Source organism: Scomber scombrus, chromosome 14 (genome assembly GCF_963691925.1).
Source record: "Scomber scombrus chromosome 14, fScoSco1.1, whole genome shotgun sequence".
NCBI classification, from domain to species: Eukaryota; Metazoa; Chordata; class Actinopteri; order Scombriformes; family Scombridae; genus Scomber; species Scomber scombrus.
Window position 1 is genome coordinate 2552672 of NC_084983.1, and position 22325 is coordinate 2574996.

Sequence of the window (22325 nt, forward strand, 5' to 3'; positions counted from 1 at the left end):
CGGTAGCTGCTGATATCTTGTTTGCTGCACAAAAGCAAAGTAAAATCCTCTTTTTTTAAATGGAATTGCTTTAAAGATTACTTTAAAGTTATTTTCAAAATTACATTTAGTTGAAGTTGAAATCATCTTCGGGGCCGTTTCATGTGCACTGCAGCTATATTCTGCCTTGATAACAACAGCTTTCCCCTGCACAGTGTCATGATTGGAGGATGAGCAGTAAATCCTAGTAATTCAGTTTTTTTTTCACTGTTAGTAAAACACATCTGGCATCAACACTGACCAGGATCAACATCACCTAAATGCTGAAGCTGGAAACACTGTTACAAACTAACAGAGCAGGAAATGCTGGCTTTGCGCCGCATTTGTCCAAAATTGGACAAATGCCTATATAAGGCATGTGTTCCCCAGGAATGCTGAAGGGAAACCTTTATGAGTATGAAAGATTAATGAAACTATATGTAGCTACACTTGAATGATTTTGAAAATAGAGAATATAACACAAGCAAGCTGGTGCACATGAGGATGTATCAGAATCCTAAGCATGCACCACATCCTGCCTATATGTTCTGCCTGCCTATAAGCTTCAACTATGAGCTTTACTGAGGGTCGTTATTTGCATGATTTAAAGAAGTCACTTTCCAGGATCGTAAACATATGCAGGTTGTTTAAGATGTTTGAACGAACAATCAATGTCTAAAAATTCAATAAATGCCATTACCATGTGACCACGTCTGACTGCAGTGGCCACTGTTTACAAAAACCTACATAGGCTTAAATGTTGCATACATGTATGGACCATCAACACTGTGTAGTTCCATGGATGTGATACATAGTAGTAATGAAGACACACTGACCTCACTGAGGTGCCAACTATTTATGACAACCAAGTTCCAAAAACATATCTATATTATTATATTCTATCATTATATTGGGGCGGTTGTGGCTCAGGTCATCCATGAATCTGAAGATCAGCGGTTCGATTCCCGGCTCCTCCAGTCCACAAGTCGATGTGTCTTTTGGCAAGATACTGAACCCCAAATTGCTCCAGATGGCTGTGCCAACGGTGTATGAATGTGTATGAATGGTTAGCTTCCTCCTGATGAGCAGGTTAGCACCCTGTGTGGTAGCTCCTGTCATCAGTGTATGAATGTGTGTGAATGGGTGAATTTGACATTTGAGTGGTCAAAAAGACTAGAACAGTGCTATATAAGTACAATCAATTTACTATTTATAAGACCAAGAGTCTAAAGTCATGCTAAAATGCTTACAATGACAATGCTAACCCATTGATGTTTAGCATTTAGCACTTAACACCAAGTACATCTGAGCCTGTCATACGTTTTGCAACTATGTAGCCATGAACAAAAGCATTGGACAAATTAACATTCTGACCTGATGGTGGCATTAGATGAAAATGATAAACAAAGTGATTACAGTTCATCTTTAGGGGAACATGAATAGTGTATCAAATATCTTTATCCAACAGTGAGACATCCACATATATAACCAAACAGAATTCAAACATATGGTGGTGACTGAAAAGTGAGGGGATCACCAAAGTAGCTATTCATCTCTCCATCTCCAGACACCCAATGACATGTGGAATCCATTTGATAGTTGCACCATAAATATTAGTACAATATTTTATGTGGAATCCATCAAACATACTGCACATACACCGATACAAAAAAATATCTTTATATACTGTTTCTAAAATGTCATAAATTGTTGAGTGTTATTTCCATACAGCAGCAATTGGTTCAATGTCAAAGTAAAGAGACAAACTAAATCCTGTTCTGTATGTTTCGGATGAAAGCTCAGGCAAATTACAACATCTGGCTTCTTGAAAAATATGGTTTCACTATCATGGCGCTAACTAAATTAGATTTTTACCAATTATGTGATAATTATGGACAGTAGGCCTGTAATGAAGTGCTTACAGAATCAGTTGTTTCCCATACATGTATGAGATGCATCATTTTTCTTTTCCACACATGGCTTTACTGGCTCTGCCACTCTCTGATATGTGTATGTATATGCACATTCTCAACCAATTAGGATGAGACTATTCAATTGTATGGCCTTCCACCCATGTTCTCACAAGTTGACAGTCTTCTTGTTGGAGTGATTGCTGGTGAAGGGCATTGAATAGACATAGAGAACAGTGGGTGGGAGGTGAGAGCATGATTTAATTTCAATATCACAGTCTGTCTTTGATTAAGGATTAATTACATGTCCTTACCTAATGTACGGTGATGGTGGTGAATAGAATTGAATACCTAATCACATCTAATATATGTGAGTGTAAAGTGTGTTACAGTTCAGCTTTTCTTTCACTTTCTGGACCGTGCATACAAATCAGTGTTTCTAATACAGTACTAATGTTAGGTCATATTAGTGCATTAACATTAAACAAAGGTTAAATAAATAAATTCACCAAACAGTGTTCCCCATACTAGTAACAATTATATATTTAAAGGCAAGGCAAGACGAGGCAGCTTTATTTATATAGCACATTCCATACACAACTCTATGTGCTTCACATTTAAAAAAAAAAAAAAAAAAAATTGGGGTGATATTGAAACAGTACTTGATACAGTAAAAAATGGAAATATTAAAACATGTGGTCTACAGTGGACCAACTTTTAGGGATGCACCAATCTTACTTTCTCCCACCCGAGAAAGTATCATCCAGTATTATACATACCTGATATATGAATATATTTCATGGTATCTGCAGATACTAAATACCTAAAACATTGCCATCTTGTTCTAGATTTAAAATCTGTACAACACAACCAAACCTAGTAAAACTCACCATATTATGCACCTTGGATACCTGTGGCACTAAAACATTGAGGATGGGATTAATATAGCTTTCATAAGAATAAGTGAAATGTATCACAATATTAACAAATAAAGTGTATGTAATGTGGATATGGAAAGTCTTGTAATGAGGTCAATTTGGATTAAATCCATCTGGAGTATTGGATCGGTGCATCCTAACTGATTACCAGTTACATATGTCACTCATTGCATTTGTCTGCTTTACCATTGTGTTCCTATGGTTTTGTAACCCCCTCTAAAACCAAAATGTAGTGGTATTGGCAGAGTGGTATTTCTGCTCCATAACTACATTAGTTTTTTTTTGGAAATGCTCCTGTGACATTTTAAAAGTTATTATGGGTTAAGGGTAAGGGTTGCTTTCAATTAAATAATGTAACATTAACTCTGTTAGCTTTGACATTTTTCTATGGGATGTTCTATTATGTTAATACATTAATGGCATCATGTATCATAGTATTAGTGTCCTGTTAGCCACTTATCTGGAAACAGTAGTGTATTTATTAAAGCTCTAAGCAGCAGAACAAATAAGTTTGGAGACTGGTGTATTTTTCTTTCATTTGTTCATGAATAATAACAACACATCTGATTAATAAATGTATTCTTTGATTGTGAAACAGTAGCCTTATGCTGTTGTTATTCTGCTTTTTTATTGCATAGTTAAATTTGCCCAGTCAGTCACACAACAGCTCTTTCCCATTGTAGATGTGTTTCTTTGTGTCTCACGGCATTTAGACTGAACAGTAATGCTGCCACTTAGTCTTTGTGCTACTCAGTAGGTGTAACTGCAGTGACGCTCCCTCCTCACAGTTACCACAGCTTTACCGCTGTGGACATCTGTACCTGATAGGCACCAACCCTTTAAACTCTAACCTATTTGGTGCTTATTACTATTTGTGCTATTTTTGGGACTTGAATGGTCAGATGGCCTAGTACTTGTGACTGGTGACTTGTTTCCATTATATAAAAAGGTAAAATGACTATGTTTTTGCCTTTTCAAGAGATGCATCAATCAGTTAGGGTAGCTTTCATATCCAGAGACGCTCCTCCACTGCTCAGTGCTTAGGAGTGCAGGAAGTTCATCAGTTAGTTCATCAAGCTCATAGAAAACATCCTCACTGCCTGCTTGGTGAACATCGGCTTCAACAACAAATCAAAAAATGTAATAGATTTTTTCCTTGAATGGTTACTTTTTCTGTGGATTCCATCGTCATGGTGCTGCCAGACCTGTCATCTGCTTTAGATTGATGAACAACAGGGTAGCTGCCTCGGGGCTCTATATATTGTTGAATGTAACCTTGGATTGCTACAGCCAATTGAGCAAAAGCTGTTAAAAAGAGCCTTGTTTTCTATACCCGGCCACTTTCCACTGTTCATATTACCACTTAACTGAGGTGTTGTAATGTTATTATTATGGACATATGACAGAGTGCAAGCCTCCTCCACTGTTACCATTCACTCTTCTCCTTCTCTATGAACATCTGTGAGGCGTTAATCCAGAGAAGTGCAGCAAGACTTTAGGATGAGAAGAGGGTCACACAAAACAGGTTGTCATAGTTGCAAGAAAGACTCGATGAAGAGGTTGTAGGGGTTGCAAATGAGAGTTTGGAGTTGCTCGGCAAGAGAAGAAGTGGAGATGGTTACAAAGAACATATATATTTATTCATGTGTGTTTTTTTAATATAAGAGATATTGGGCAGTGTCACAGTATTCATAAAATCAACGTTGTTATAAAGGTAGGTCACTGTCTACTAACAATTGTATATGAAAATATAAAATTCATAATACATTTCATCCCTTTCTTTTGGACTGAATTCATCACATATACATAGCATAATATGTAAGGTCAGTGAGGTCCAGTGCTGACCTCAGATGTTTTGCTAAAACTTAAGCTATTTAAAAAAAAAAAAAAAAAAAAAAAAAAAAAAAGAGGTTCCTTGGTTTTGGCTTTCAGATGTGAGATCTATAGAGGATCTCAATCTCTGCTACCATTCTGTCTTTATAAAGACATGACACATGCCTTCTTACATACTATCTCAGTGGTACCATTGCAAACAATGCACAGCCTTCATTGTCTATTTTGAGGCCATTTGCATCAACTCAGTGTGTTTGTGTACATGATCTGATTCCAAAGCCCCACTCTAGAGTGCAGGTCATAGAGGAGAAATGGTGCCATAGGTTACACAGTGTACAGTATGTATTTCTAGCAAGCAAACTAAGCATAGGAGGGGGGTCCGTATTTGTAAGGTAAGGTACATTTTATTGATCCTCAAAGGGGGGAAATTCAAAATTGACACAACAGTAGCGTTGTAGTGGTGAAGTGATAAAAACATGTACAATAAACAATCTCTAAAATAATAAAAGTAACAATGTTAAAACTGCAAAAAAATAGAAGCATTCACATGCTTCAAATAGTTGTGCATTCAGCAGCAGCAGCAGCAGCTCTGCAGCCAACAGCCAGACAGAAGGAGCAGAACATTAGCTGGATTCAGGCCCACAGCCCACTATGCCCAGTGAAAACACCAGTCAATGCTTTACAACATAGCAGGAGGCAGGCGACAACAGGAAGCTAGTCTGGGTTTAGTTTAGCTTAGATTTCATTAGAAATGTTAATATGCTAATTAAAGTCCTTAAAGCCTGTGTGATTTAGCTCAGACCTCACAGAGTGTTATTACAGAAGGACATAATAATGGAAGATAATCCACTAAAAGTAAAATATGTTTAGTGTTGTATTTAGTGCTGTTTGAATTCTAATCTCACAGAGTGGAATGTGAAAAATACACAATGTCAAATAATGCAAACTGAACAGCTATACATACCTAACTTAAAAATGTTATATATCATTTATTTGAGAATGTAAATTTGTAAAAAAAAAAATATATATATATATATATAAACAAATCATCATATTCAATTGACATCTCTGTGTTCTTGTACAGTGTGATGTAGGACATATAGTGTGTGTGGTGGTGTGGGCTTTGGTGGGCCAGCCCTGCTGATACGTCGATTTTCTGCCAGCTGCACACCAGCCCTCACATGTGCACATGTCAGCAATGGAAGAGTCACACATTTATTATTTCCCGTGCACACTCTGCACCATACGCTACGCCTGATATTTAATCCAACTCTATTTCTGTGGGATGGGTCTTGTCATTGTAATGAGCTGTTTTGTAGGTAACCATGCAGTGAGATGACTTATTTTCTTTTAACAGCTGTTCCTGCCAACTCTAATACCCGCATTAGAGATTTGTATTTCTACACTAATATTGGGATATGAAAGGTGTTTCTTTGAAACAAACAAGGAATCACGACTCCACCAATTTTGATTAATACTGGAACGTGCATTCACTATATCCTGTGTCTTTTATTTCCCATTTAAAAAGACTGAACTGAGGTTTTAATTCCAGTGTGGGAGGCAAGTTGTGAAAGTGTTGTGAAATGCATTTTTTTCTAAGGATCCTATCTCTTCCACACTTTTTTCAAGAACACCTGCACACATGTTTTTTTTGTTTAGTTTTTTTTTTTCTTCTCCGAGTGATAACTGCTTCACCGGTGTCAGCAGGCAACAGGAGTATTTTTGTTATTGGTTGGCACATCACTGCAAATAGCGTGTCATTCATTTTTGATGTATAACACTGTGAATGGCGCTCATCAGGAGACTAATCACAAATTGACAACATCAGTCTGTGCTGCTGTGGTTCTGTCAATCACGCCAAGCACTGCCAATTTTTTCAAGCAGTTAGCCTTCAGATGTCATGAAAGCCTTTTTTCTCTCCTTACAATTTAGTTGTCAAGACGTAAAATCTGAAAAATATTGATACAAATAAATAGAAAAATAAAGCTCATTTATAACATATTACACATTTGTTTGACTGAATACATTTAGCAAGAAACACGCTGCTACCAGGACTATATTCATTGTTTGTTTGTAGGTTTTTGTGGCACAAAGGGAGGCAGCTTTGTGGTGGTGGATGGGAAGAGAAAAATGCTTCAAGTCAATATGCTGAGTGTCTAAAAATAAATCAATCACGCTTTAGGTACTACAAGTGGATATGGTAGGGAAACAAATGAAATACACATGCATTCAGTGTGAGATGATTATGGCACCATATGTTTATCCTGAGGGTTAAATAGATGAGTGTGCCAAATATCATGCCAATGCATCCAATAATCGTCAAGTAATGTTAACTCAAAACTAAGGCCTGACGGATGCTGAATTTTTGGGACCGATGCCAACACCGATATTAAGGAATAAAAACATCTGGCAGATATATGTACATATTGTTATTCAGAATATGCATATAAATACACTTTTTTTCCAAATATGGTGACCAAACACTTGTGACAAAGATATGTAATGGGGGCTGTGATACTTTTGTAAAAATGACATCATTGCTCTGAAACAGTAAACTTCACTGGGAGTTTAATATGTATATATTACATTTGATTTAGGAAAAGGGATTAAATATACATAAAATGCTGACTATATGTCTTTAAAAAAAATTGGCACATAGACAATATAAACAACAATACCGATATATTTATGATAGACCAATATCTCGGGCTCTATATCGGGCTCTACTCAAAGCTTCAAATATCAACCACATGGTGGCTCTAGAGGACAAGTGCACTAAAGTGTTAGAATTCATCCTCTGGGGATCATAAATGTCTGTGTCCATGGCAATCCATCCAATAATCATCAACACACAGATTTCTCTCAGCAGTGTATAAATGCAATTTCTCTTATACGGGGTTGAAAGATGAGCATGTATTCCTCTAACAACATTGAAAGCGTCACTAAAACTACAGTTACATGGTTGTCATATAAAAACTTTATAACCAATAAAAATAACACGAGCTCAGCCACAGCACACTGAAAAAAGTAAAGGCAAAAACTGGCATTTAACACAGTGTACATTCACAACCCATTCACTTTAATGAGTCTTAATAGGTTGAAGGGATCCATACTACATTGTCCCCCCTGAATAAACTGTTTTCCCCCAACCTTATATCTTATAATCCTTTTAGTGGCCGGCAGCCAGAGATTCAGTGGACACTGCTGAATAATTTATGTTGTCCCCACAGAGTTGAAGTGGAGCCGGAGTCTTGCGGCGCACAAAATAAAGGTGAGACTTAAATTGACAGGGTACATATATTAAGTAAACGGCCAAAGAGGCTACGCTTTATGGGCTGCTACTCTCCGTGCTGCTCTTACTTATGTCACCGTCTGTATCGGAGGATTTATTCACCATCTAGAAGATTCAGTTTCTCTTCATTCAACGCTGCAACCAGACCATGTGTTATTCTTATTGGGATATCTTACTTCACATCTTCTTATATTTGAGTGTCACAATAGTAACAGAGGCTCATATCAAGTGGTGACAGGGAATCAGACAATAACTCAGTTCACATTGTGTTAACAAACTTCAAGCGTTTCAAATTAAGCGAGTGAGTCTTTGATATTGTTTCCATATTTCCTTTTTTTTTTTTCTCCTCCGTGTTCGCTCGAGAACATTTTTCTCATGTCACTTGTCATTTCATAGTGAAAGGTGAGGCTTCTTTCCGCATCATCAGCCGCTACAGTACATTTGCTCATGCTCCTGACACCAGTGAGTGTGAAAATTCCAAATGATATGCTGGGGAGAAAAAAAAAAACAAGAAAAAAAACAACAACTATCAAAAGGCAAAGGCGGCTACATCACAGATTTGAGACTTTCTAGAAATGTGGTTTAACTCGGGGAGAAGGCTGCTCACTTTACTGCTGTACTAACACACACACACAAAAAAAAAAAAACACCATCCTCTGAGGGAACAGTCCATTATCGCCGGTGACAAACATGAAAAGCAAATGGTGAGGAGCTCGTCGGGAAAATGCCACTCTGCAGGAAAACATTTAAGATGCTCACTGCCAGCGAGGGTTTCTTCAGCTGCCCAAACATCTCCCCACATAGTCTCTCTTTTCATTAGTGCAACTCAGAGAAATGTCAAGTAAGATAACCCATTATCTTCCCTGTTGACAATACACACACACACACACACACACACACACACACACACACACACACACACACACACACACACACACACACACACACAGAAATGCAGCGTACCAGCATCCCCGGCTACCAATCCCTGTATATTGCTTTTCAAGTGAGATTCCATTGCTTCATTTGCCTCTGCTGCTGTTGCTGTGCATCAGTTCAGGGCTGCTACTGAGGAGTGACTTCCATTGTTTTCACCGCTGCTGCAATTTCAAACCACATGACAATCTATTGACATATTTATTATCATTTCCCTCTTGTAAAACACACACACACACACACACACACACACACACACACACACACACACATACACACAAAGGGTGTTTCAATCGTCCTCTATGTTCAAGTATCTTCTTTTATTTTCAGAAAGTCTCTCCTTCTCTCCTCCTTTTCTTACAGTGAGGCAGAATACTGTATTCTGATTGAATCTAAGCTTGGATTATACAAAAGGATATGAGCATTAATGTGACTTTTATCAGCCTCTATTGGTGACACACAACAATAGCATGGTCAGGTGTCTGGTAGAGCTTGCTGCAGCTTGTATTGGACAGAAGTATAACCCCCTTAATAATTTGAAAGTGAGTACTATTAGCTTTTAAGTGTAAAACAAGTGCCCTATTCTATGTATAGCAACCACATAATTGGGCTCAGACCCCAGAAGGCTGTTGCCATGTATACAGTCAGTGTAAATAGCACCATCTGGCTGGTGATTCTGTGTCGGTCATTAAAGCCCCCCCCCTCTTTGAACGTGATTACAGTGCATACTTCAAACGAATGGGTTGAGATCATGATACTGGGAGTAAATATTGGGGAACCAGTGAATGAAGGGATGGAAATAATGTGGATGGCTGCTGGTGGTGAAGAGCCACCGAGCTGTGAGAACCAGATTCTGCCAGCTTTAGATAATGGGGAGGGAGAGAGGAACAGCTGGGCTGTAAGCATTCGTGTCATGTTGGAGGCTGAACATCTGATCTTATAGAGAAGCAGCGCATGACTCACACTGCTGAATGCTCAGTGGGAAGTGCCGAGCCGACACAATTAGAACACAGAACACACATGCGCGCGCACACATACACATAGGCACGCAAGGCTTCTTGGCTTTCCTTCAGGTGGTGAGGTGCCAACACAACAGACCCCACCAAACCACCTGTGGACCCGAGCCAAATCATGGTTGATTGGAGTTGGGTTCTGTAACATCACAGGTTGTGCAGCTTCTACCCCTCAAATCCACAAAGTTAAAAAAAACAAAACAACCAAGGCTTTAGTCAATAGATTAAAGTGAGGCTATATTCATCATAAAAGCTCTTGTGGCTATGTTAACACAAAAGCTACAGATTCATATCCTGCTGGTTGTAACAATGGCTGCTCTGCACTTAAGCGAATATTCATGTGAAGCTGCTGGAGGTGTGTGTTGTGTGGGAATGTTGACATCTGGCTGTGTGCGTAGGAGGTTCGGTTCAGTCACCTTTACACTGAGGTAAGCTGCTGCACCTTTTCTTGACACTTTAGTTTTGTGAAATGTCTGAATTACTATTTCTATTCTATTATTAACAGTTGGAAAACAAAATGATTTGTATACCGGTAATGTTAAAATAATGAAACCCCCCTGTGTCTGCAATCTATGTAACTTCATCTCAACCAATTTCCTATTATAAAGAAAATGGAAAAAAAAATGAATATTGTATTTAAATTATCAATGTTTCTTTTAAAAATAGGAAATAGAGACATTTTCCAATTCATTTTACCCTCAGAATAGAATGTTGTGTTGTTTCCTTATTACAGATTTTCATACAGTGAGTCAAACATGAAAAATCCAATTCCCAGTGCTACAAACTGGGTTGAATTTAAATGAGGTTTTATTATCAAAAGGTTACTCTGACACAATCCTCACAATGAAATTTGTCCATGGATGCTTTCACTACGATGTATGAGCATTTATTTTCTACTGTCAAGAAGACAGGTGTCCACACACTGCAATATAAATGCAGGAGACTGAAAGGTTCTCAGTGGCTTTGGCTTTTCAGTGCACTCTCTGGAAGCATCTGACAGGTGAGATCTATTAACTCTACGGGGTTCCTTAGCAAGAAAAATGAAACTTAGGAATTTCAAGACTTTTTTTATAAACCCCCCCCCAAGCATGACGTTCTAGTGCCGTAAGCCTTAAGACAAGTCTTATCCACTGTCTAAAGAGCCTACGTTTTGCACAGGTTAATGTTGACCCTCAAAGGCTCCCAGACTGAATGGAATTTGTCAGAATGTCCTACAGTATAGCAAATTGGTGTAAAAATAACATTACATCCTCAAGCCACTGTCCTGTGTTAGGTGGTATGCTTGATTTCCAATGGAGTAGAATTTGTCTTCTAGCCAGCTGTTACACTGATGAGCAGGATGGGACACACACCTGGGCCTGGTCTGCTCCATGCATAAAAGCCAGAAGCTGTCAGTCAAAATCTCTCTCTCTCTCTCTCTCTTTTTCTCTCTCTCTCTCTCTCTCTCTCTCTCTCTCTCTCTCTCTCTCTCTCTCTCTCTCTCTCTCTCTCTCTCTCTCTCTCCCCCCCACCCCTTGGTTTTCCTTTGTTTCACCAGACAACACCCACACACCACATGCTCACTCATCCACTCCCTACACACTTCTGTCATTTTTGTTAATTTTGATAAGTTTGTTTTACTTTTGCATTGACTACCCTCATGACTCCCCCTTTTTTTTGCCACAGTCTAGAGCCAGGCTGTGACAGTACTAACATCTGATTCTGCACTTTCCCCACTGACTCCCAAGAAATTCAACCTGCACTTTTCTGGCTGTGAATAGGAACCAGAGATTGTTATTTCTGTATGCTGCCATCCCATTTCCTGTAACTAACAGCACACAGAAATCCATTGAACTTAGACTCTACATTTCAGTTTTCTACCTGTGTAAACTAAAACATTAGAATATCTGGGTGGAACCCTTTTCCCTACAATATGGCTCTCAATAAATATATTCTAAATTTGACTATACAATTGAATTGTAATAAACAGCCCCTCAAAAAATAGACGTGTATTATAAAAAAATGTGTATTGTGAAAAAAGCAGCACTACTGCATCTGTCTGCTTGGTGAGTTCTAGTGTGGGGCCGGTCCGCTGCACTGAACGCACTGCATGACGGACAGATGTCACACAACGTCACTTTCATTGATCGAAAATGAAATGTAGGTCAAGCTGAAAGGAGCGAGTAATTCAACAAGTGTGTGGTAACAATGGCAGAGAGTTCACAACACAACTCACCTGCAGAGAGCGTGATCAGCATTCAGTCTAAGCAATAGAAAAAGCTCAGTTTGAATGATACAAAACTTGTGTCAAAATTAGGCAACCAAATAACATGTCAGTTATGAATCATCCATTTGATCAATGATGTGTCAACCTGTCCCTTTTCTTCAGGAAGGAATATACCAGAATAATAAAGGGAAAGGAGGGAATGACAGCATTACACATACTTTGAATGAGGAGGGTAAGTGCTGAGTGTAAGGGGTTGATGTGAATCTTTTAAATGACATGTTTATATTGAATATGTTGAAATGAACATACCTACATACAAGTAGGGTTGTCTCTCATAGTCTTGCCATAGCAATAACAAACAAACAATAGAGATCTCCACCTCCAGCAGCCTGGGGATTTCTAAATGTAAGATAATTATTTGACCCTTACATTTTGTCAGGGACACATTTTACTGGAAATGATGCTCTCATCATTTTCCTCTGTAGTTAACTGCATGTCCAATATGAAGGGCCGGCTTAAAGACTTTGGATTGGTGCTGCAATGCAGGGTTTAAAAAAAAAAAATCCATCCAGTTTTAGCAACCAAACCTGGAAGTCCTCAGTCTGTATGAGAGAATTCACCAGACCTCACACTGAGGATACTCAAATGATCCAAGCCCTGACCACTTACAAGATTTCTTTCATACAAGTCAGCTTTAAAAGAAATAAAAACAAAACTTTGTGGCTTACCTCTTGGTGAATGATGCTTCCATATGATGTTAGCCTCAGGTCGACCGACTGCCAGACACATAAGATTGACGTTGCTGCCCTCGTTCACTGTGATGTCCTTCGATATGTTAGTGATCCTGGCAGGTACTGTGGGGAGAAAAAGCAAGAAAATCATGATTGATGATTTTTCCTTAATTAATGACACGTGAGCAAAAGGGCTCGCTATTCCACGTGATTGGACCAGTAATGAGGTTAAAAATAACCCAGGGTTGGGGACTCAATTAGCATGAAATTAGCTGACAAATCTGACAATTCTCTGGCTCGCTGTGGTGTTATACATGATTGATTTGCTTCATCACGTGTCGTTGCCACACTGCTCATTAGACAAGCATCAGACTGATTTGGAGTAAGACATGATTTCATCTCTCTGACCTGACCAGCTTGATCTTGTGTGTTTTGTGTGTGTGTGTGTTTTTGGGTTCTTGATTAAGTGTGTCCTGTGAAATTTGTAGCAAATTGGCAAGAAGAACTATTTACAGGGACAGTTTCACTTTTTCACAGCAAAAACATTCATTTTTTGATAAGCATTATATTCGATTGAACATGGATATGAAATTCAGGCAACTAGACTACAACACTAGACATATTATTTTATTTTCTACCACATCCACAGGGTCTCAGGACAGGTACGGCGGACACAACTCAGTTCTCACCACGATTTTATTGCACATATCCGTTGAACAGCAGCAAACTAATTAGCCTGTGCTACGGCTATCCTAGCTAACTAGTTATCCCCTCGGATAATACGTGTTCATAGAATTAGTAGTAGAACTAGTAGTAGTAGGTTGTAAACCTGCAACATAAACACAAAACCAGGTATTATTCCCCAAATAACACACTTATCCGTGCACTCTTCATTTTAACTTAGAAATATTACCACTATTGTTCCTTACTTACCGACAAGCGTACCGGTCCTGACAATTAGTGTAATGATGAAAACAAAACTTAAACACCTGCCCTTAGTAATGAACAGCACACGCCCCCTCCCACACAGAAACTACCTACTGGTAAGATCTACAGACTGTTGAACTCCTCCTAAACTCAGCCACCCACACACACACACACACACACACACACACACACACACACACACACACACATCACATCTGCCACAACTGTACTAGACGGTGGAGTGTGCAATTACAATTTTAATTTTAACTCAAATTTTAATTGAAAATTTCTTCATCCTCTTTATCTTGCTATTGTTGTCCGAGTGGAAGTGTTTGTTTGTTATGTTTTTATGTTCTGATGAGCTGCTGATGAATAAAATTATATCTATCCATCTATCCATCCATCCATCCATCCATCCATCCATCCATCCATCCATCTATCTATCTATATCTGGTATCCGTTGTTTTACTCAGTACATTTTTGGTTAGTTTCTAAGTTTAACTTCACATTTCCATAATAAAAAAAACATATGATAGGCTACTGGGCCTAATTTGAGTCAATTAGATTTCTCTGTGCAAAATTGTGAGCAGTTGTCATGGTGACTCGACAGGCCTAATACACTAGTGTTCACTTGCTCTCAATTGGTCAAACACATTTTAAATACTTAAAGAATACTCACACATAGTAATTTATTCAATTTTAATACATTTTAAAATAATTAAACAATGGTAGAAAATGGTACCATGGAAAATGATGTGTTTTTCACATTTTTCACACAAATAAAAAGTAATGAATAATGTGACTATAATGTGTGGTGTGCGCCAGGGGATCAGAGCTGGAGTGATATGCTACTCTGCATCCCATTGACCTTTTGAATTTAGCGATTCAATTAGCATGCATTGCTAAATTCGGCTCAATTGGTTCATTTCAGGCACTGTGTGCAGCCTTGTTCTCTAAATGCCACCCAAAATCTTTCAGTAGACGTTGACATGGAGCCTAGTTCATGACACAATTTATTTCACCAGCATCTCAAAACTGGTGATTCAGGTAAATGAATGAAACCTGAATCACACATTTCTAAAATGACATGAAATGTGTTGTCTGCCTGCCTTTAGATAATTACCACTGCTCCATTTCTCTTCAGATGTATAAACATAATGGATGTACCTATTCACAAAACAGGATTACACAAGCAGAACTGATGACAAAATGAATTGTATTATGAGAAAGACAATTACACGCAACATTCATTCCATAAAATTACCCAGATCAGTGATGAGTTCAGCTGTAACATTAACCCCTTAATGTTGGCTGGCTAGTAAAGAATAAAGTAGAGAAATAACATCTGTATGCTCATGTGGTGCACAGTACATACAGTGCACATGTAAATGCTATGAACACACACATACACACATACACACACAAACACACACACAAAGTACATGAAAGCAGACTGAGTTTCACAAACCCTCTTTCTCTTTTCCACTGATAACTGAATATATTGTGTTTGTTTTTGTTTTCTTATTGAATTAAGTTAAAGTAGAAATGACGAACAGTTGTATTTTGATGTAATATTGACATCAAGGCAGTCACTTCCTGCCGCCATTAAAAAAAAACTACCATATTTACTGTCATTACAACAACATTACATTACAACTACAACATAGTTAGTGATTAATTTTAGTTATACAGTTAATATCTCTATTAACTTTCATATTCAATTTGACAGAGGCAAGATCTAGAATTGCTATTGGCTGAACTGAATCTGAGTTTCAGAGGAGAAAAATATATATGCTATGAACTAAAAATACATTTTAAACTCAACACCAGACTGAAAAGCAGCGTTATAGTGATGTCTCTCTCACTTCTGGCCTCACCAACATCATGGATCAGTAACCTGAAGTACCTGTAACCACACCCAACAGTGATGTCATGGTGTACTGACACACCCTGCATCACTGCAGCAAGGTGAGACAAAAAAAGAAGTGGGGGTCAGCAAAACCAACATTGTCATGGGGGTGTTAAGTTACTCTTGAAGCATTTTGTTGTAACATTCTACTAGCAGCAGACTCCTCTTCTATGTTAGTTTACCAAAGTAATCACAAAGCAATCTCAGGAAGTGGATACAAAATATTCACTTTGGAGATAGAGCAGCACGGTGCTTCTTTTAAAGTAGAATGGTGAAAGTTGATCAAAGTTCAACAGCTTAACAAATTGCACATGATGTGGCAAACAGTTTTGCTGGTGCTTGACAAACAGAGATGGATGTTACACGAGCCATCTGATGTTTAATTTTGCATCCATCAAGTTCTTGTTGCTGCATGGAATATAAATGCACCAAAAGCTGGTGGAGCATTGGTGAATATATGAAATAAGCCAATGTAATTTCCTTGTTTCATTTATTTCCACTAAATAATATAGTAGTTGTTTCCATGTCATATTTACATTTAGTGACATTAGCTTTGTGTGATTGCTTTTCCAAAATCACCTCTGTGTGTTGTGAAGCCTTTAATATGCTGGACCACCATGTGACAGGGCTCTGGCTCTGTCTCTTTTTTTGCCAAATGTGGTCCTGTTAAAAGTCCAGAGTCCAGGGTCTGGTTTCACCACTGCTTATATTCCATATTGTGTGGCATATTTTTGGCTTAAACCAGTAAGCTGTGTGGATAGCAGAATAATGTAAGCTATCCGAGGCGCCTGGGCCCAACTTGGATATAAGCTTTGTAACAGATGAGGTAATATAGAATGTAGGATGTTTTGGGATCCTGTAGTGTTTTGTGTTTCTCAGAATGAAGACCACATTTTAACACATTTGTTGCACAACAGCAAACAAAAATGTCCCTTAATGTGAATTTAAAACAACGGTGGAATCTGTGATGAGAATAATGTAGGGTATTATGTGCAAAGCAGAACCGGTGTCTAATGTGTCCCATGAACCAGATCCCCTTAGGATTGTTGTGAAGCGATCCAATATATTTCCCTCTAAACCTGCATGATGGCAAAATGCAGCGAAGAGGCTACCCGACGCTCTTCCTCTGTTTACAGCAATTAGATTAATGCCACAGAACTGATGCGGTAATGATTCGTTGAGGGTAAAAATGTAACATCTGTCGCCTTTTAAGAGGCTCTAAATAGAGGAGGGGTGAAGAGCGGTGGAGTGAGGACACAGCAGGCGCCACTTTCTCAGCCACACTGACCTCGGGCAGAGATGAATGAACAAGCATCTGTGTGCAGAGCAGGTGACAGGTCTTCCAGCTTGATAATGCCAGTGGCCAGGTGATTAAAAACATAGCTCCCCTGCCACCGGGGGCTGCTGGTGGATGTGACTGGGGGCCCAGGGACACGTCACTCTTCATGTCGGCACGGCCAAGGTGCTGCAGCCAGTAATTAATTAGAAAATGGAATCTAGAAGCCGTCCAAAGAGGAAAAGGATGCTTTTTCTGGGTATTTATTTAACACTGGAGCTCTACTGATGTGATTGCATTTAATGGCATTTTTTTCTTTTTCTAATGGCGACCATCATTCTGCTGGTGAATGTGCTTCATTCACACAAAGAAAGGAGCAGATACAAGGCAGAAGTGCAACAATGTGTTGTTATCTGCAGAGCACGAGAACATGATGCTATAGTCAGCACTGTTGCCATACTGTACATTGTTGTCTGACAGAATATGAATTATACATTTTTGGCCATTATCAAGTCAGACAATGCTCTAGTGCAAAGTCTGGAGGACATTACTGTGGTAGTACAGTATAGAAAATCTCCATTTCAAGTATTGTATGTATTAACCCTTACATACTGTTCATATTCTACACCCTCACAGTATGTTCTGGGTCAATTTTGTTGATGTATCCCTTCCACTGAAGCATGCAAACAGATGACACTCAGGTGGATTTCATATACTCATCAGTGGCTCGGTCAACTAAATGAACTTTCAATGTGGTCCAGTGTTCACCTGTTATACATGGCTGTGCATCAAGTGACAGATGTCAAATTGTTATTCTAGGCAAAAAGGGTCTTTCTCAGCATCAAGTCATGGCTAGACTAAAGCTTTCTAAGGGTGAATGCATAGAACTCTAAAACACTTTGCCCAAACTGGATCAGTTGTATCCAAAGCACGATCAGGCAGACCAAAAGTGACCACGCCATCAGAAGATCAATAAATCAAGCATAGTTCCCTGACAGATAGAAAAGCAACTTCATCACAGATACAGAACTTACTAAATAAAACACGCAAGACTCCAATCAGCAAAGGTAATGTTTTTTTGTTTTTTTAAAGCTGTCTTGTTGTGGTCTCAGAGGACAAGTAGTAGTTTCTAAACCACTTCTCAGGAGGGAAACAAGTCTAAATGCTCGGGGTGGGCTGAGAAATAGCAGCATTTCACAGTGGATGAAGGGAAAACAGAGAGATTGATGGCAGTAAAAGAAGGATGTGTGTAAGGAACAGAAGAGAGAACGATACACCGCAGTGTATGAAGTCTGGTGGTTGTGGACTTTCCTCCACAGTCACCTGACCTCAGCCCCCTCGAACATTTAGGGGGGCACTTGAAGAAAGCCAGTCATTCTGTGACATCACAAGAAGCTCTTTAGAACATTGTCAAATCATGCTGGGTTAACATGGTTCATCAGGTTTTACACAAACTGGTGGAGTCCATGTTACCTTGAGTTCATGTCATTAAAGCCAAAGGGGGACAAACCAAATACTATGTAGAAGTACCTTTAATGTCAGACTTGGTCAATATGGAGCTAATATTCACCACTTCATCGGGTAGTTGGGTAGTGTAAATGCAGGTATGCACTATACTCTATATACGGTGCTTGTACAGGTGACCAGTAACTATAGCGGTCAAATGAGTGTCACTATTTGAATAGAGCAATATGAAAAGAGAGACTGACTGGATTTAGGCACTGAACATGGTTGAGCATAGAGTTGGATCTATTGCGCAAGACCCTGCTTTAAAATGTGTGTTTGTGGTTTGCATTAACTGTGGCGAAGTAGTTAAACATCAGTGTGTTGGTTGTGTGACAATGCTTTATTCTGCTAGCCAGAAAATTTGAACCCGTACAGCCTCGAGGTCCCTCCTTCTGCAGCTCTGCATTCTAAGCCCCTCCCACAGAGGAACCTGCCGTGCACGCTGCACTCTCTGTTCCCTCAGATTGGGAATTTGGTAATACAACGTAGTACATTCCCATAGTAAGCCATTTCAAATCTAACTCCATCTAAATAGACAGATGGACCCTGCTGATTTTTGAACAATTTTAACAGCACTCAGCAGATCAGCAGAGCTTCACTGTGAAGCAAAGCATCAGTGTGGCCTTCATGAAACACTGGAAATACCACTAAAAAAGAAAATTCAATTAAACCCCAAAAATTCTTTATATATGAATGAAAAGAATGTGAAGAAAAGAAAAGAAGCTTTGTTTTAGGGGGGAGCCTGAACCTTTGACATAATCAACATCAAAGCTTGTGCTCCGATGCCAACGTTCACCAAATCTATAATAGATGCTAACTCTTCTTTCATAACAAATTACTATGCAACTGAAACATCAAAGGAATCACTGTCAGCGAGGTTTCCAATCTGCCATATCATCGCAGAACAATAGACGTCCGTGACAGATATCTCGGTTACGTTCAGTGTTCTTGTCAGTGGTTATTGTTAATTCAGAGGCACACCCAACTCCAAGAGCAAGAAACAAGAGAGAGATTCAAACGATCCAGTCTGGGAAGTGTGATAAAACACTTCGGGGTGGCTGCTTGCGCTTTGGTGCGGTGGAAAATAAACTAGGTTAGTTTTCCCACTGGCTGGTGGAAGGCACAAGCGGGTGACACCTGCCTTCAAACTGCCAAGCTTTCTCAGTTCAAAGGCAGCGCTTCATATGGGACCCGATGCATCTTATGTTCCAGGATCCAGTTCAAAGTAATGACAGCGGCACTGAAGTGAAACCACATGGCAGAGAACAATGCTGCCGCGTAAATAATATTAACTTGTGATCAGCATGAGAAAAGCTCCACATATGCTGGCCAAGATAGTCGGCTCTTTTAATTTCCCTTGTATTTACAAGTCCACACATTCAGCCGTGTGTTTATTACATTGATGAGCTGACTGGAGATTGGTAGCAGTGCTGGCCTCTTGTGACTTTATCATTATTATAAGGCTTTTTGCATGCGCAGCCTAAAAGTATATATTTCAACATCTATCTTTATTTTGTCCTATGCATCCCTTAGCTGATATTTAATTGAGCATAAAGAAGCTTTATATTTTACTTTGAACAATAATAAGTGCCCATTCAGTGTGACAGCTGACAGCATCTTGGTGAGAAAGTCCTTCAGCATATTTTTTTTCTTTTCTCTGTCTTCCTCCACAGATAATTCAACCCAGCTCACACCATTAAAGAATCTGAAAGCATTTGTTTCCAGTCTTTGTGTGTGCCAGCTGAATTAGTATGCTGAAAACAGTCCACAGAGGAGGGAATTGAACATGAAAATCTACCTTTTAGCGGAGGGCAAAAAATGATGGCCGACTAAATTCAATTTCAGATGAATGAATAAATGAGCTGCTATTAACTTATTAGGATTTTGCTAATTCATATGTTGAACATTTGTCAGCAGCTCTCACTTAGACTAACCTGTTCGAACTCCAGCCTACACACATCTTCACTGGGACTGTGTGTGTCTTATCAAGTGTAATATATTGTACAATATTTCAATGATGTTTTCAAACAATAATAATCATACGCTAAAGCAGCCCAGCCATTATGTCCATGTGGGTCCCACATGGGTTAAATGTGGGCTACATGGGTATTGAGTGGGCATGGACTTGAACTGGGCTAATTTTGCAGGTCCCACATGGTTTCAGTAACATGGGCCCCACATGTGTAGCCCACGTGGGCTGTGTTGGGGAAGTTACTCAAAAAATGTAACAGTACACATCACTCATTACTTTTTTAAAAGTAATGTGTTACGTTACTTAATTACTCCCTGTGGAAAGTAATTACACTACTAGTTACATTACTTTTGTGTTACTCCTTAGCAACGCCAGTGATGTTGTGTAAAAATAATATATCAACAGATAAAATAATATGAGTCATAACACCATGTTGTACAAATAATAACTGCCTCAAAATAATATATAGACAACCTGTTTCTCCTCAGAGTCAGCACTAGACTGGCCGGGCTAAAGAGACACTAGAGGCGGGAGCACTAGATAGCGTTACCATGCCAACATAACACCGGTACAGATAGCTCACTGCAGTTTTCCTGTCTTATGACGGCCGTCCGTTCACTATTATCGGTACTTTACTGAGTTTTTCTCTGAAAGACGGAGATTAACGAGCAACACACAAGCTTTGGCTGCTTGGTTGGGGTCTGCACCGAGCCTGGGCATCACTGCGGGTCCCAACAGTGTTTCTCTATTAGCTTGGTGCTAGCATCAGAGGTCAGGCAGTTATGCTGCAAGCATGCATGAAACGCACTTTTGATTATTTTTTTATCCGACCAATTTATGCAAAATAATTGAAGAACTAATTTAATGCAAGTAACGCTACATGTCCTTGTTTAGTAAGTAATGTGATTACTGACTGTAGATAATGTTACAACACTGCACGTGGGCTAAGCAGGCATGGACATAAACAGGGCATACTGTATGGGCCCCATATTGTTTCAGAAACACGGGCCCCAAATGTGTAACTCACCCAGTTGGGTCCCACCTGAAACCCAGTCAGAACCCACTTGAATCCCATATGGTCAAACACAGGTGGAGCCACCATAGAAACTGTGCACAAACCTATGTGGGACCCATATTGCAGCCCAAATGTAACCCCCTTATGGGGCCCACATGGACATGCTGGCTGGGACCTTTCAAAGAAATGTTCCAAAGTATTTTACAAAGAAAAAAAAAAAACTGAATTAATACTGTTCACAAACTACAAAACAGAATTTTTGAATTTAAGATGAAGAATGGACAGACTAGAATTTGAATGAAATGACAGCAGCCATCATTAATTTGAAAACAAACAAACATCATAATGTTTTTCACATCAATACTTTCTGTCACACATTCTTGATTAATGGTTTAATCAAACCATCACTCTACAGTGCAGAGCAGGTCAACATAGCAACATATTCTAAGGTTACTTCATTTATGGTCATTTTCACTAAAATATGTTAAAACAGTGCATGAAGTAGATGAGATGTGTTTTCTGGTATGCTGGAGAATACAATACAAAGCTGAAAAAAAAATACTACCAAAAGCAATTCACTTAACTCAACATGAATGAGAGAGAGTAATACAGGGAGTTAACATCAACTATGCCTTATATGAAAAAAGGCTTCCTGACTGAACTTTCTCTAAGATATAACTCCTCCCTGTATGACTATCTCTCATGCATGCTCACTTATTTCCTGGTTGTCAATGTTCAGGGGGCAAAGTTAGAGTTTCAGTTGTCACCTGTCACTCATGTTATCCAATAGCACAATGCCACACTTTCATCGTTAGCCGCAGTCTTTTTAAATATGTCTTTCTCTCT

At 39.1% G+C, this 22325-nt stretch overlaps 1 protein-coding gene across 1 annotated transcript in view; it reads right to left on the minus strand.

Annotated features, from left to right (window-relative positions):
- The window catches only part of opcml (opioid binding protein/cell adhesion molecule-like), a 206634-nt gene that overhangs the window by 50602 nt on the left and 133707 nt on the right, over positions 1-22325 (minus strand). The window contains exon 3 of the mRNA XM_062433011.1: positions 12872-12997. Within this exon, the coding sequence (XP_062288995.1) occupies positions 12872-12997 (126 nt within the window). The remainder of the gene's footprint in view (positions 1-12871; positions 12998-22325) is intronic.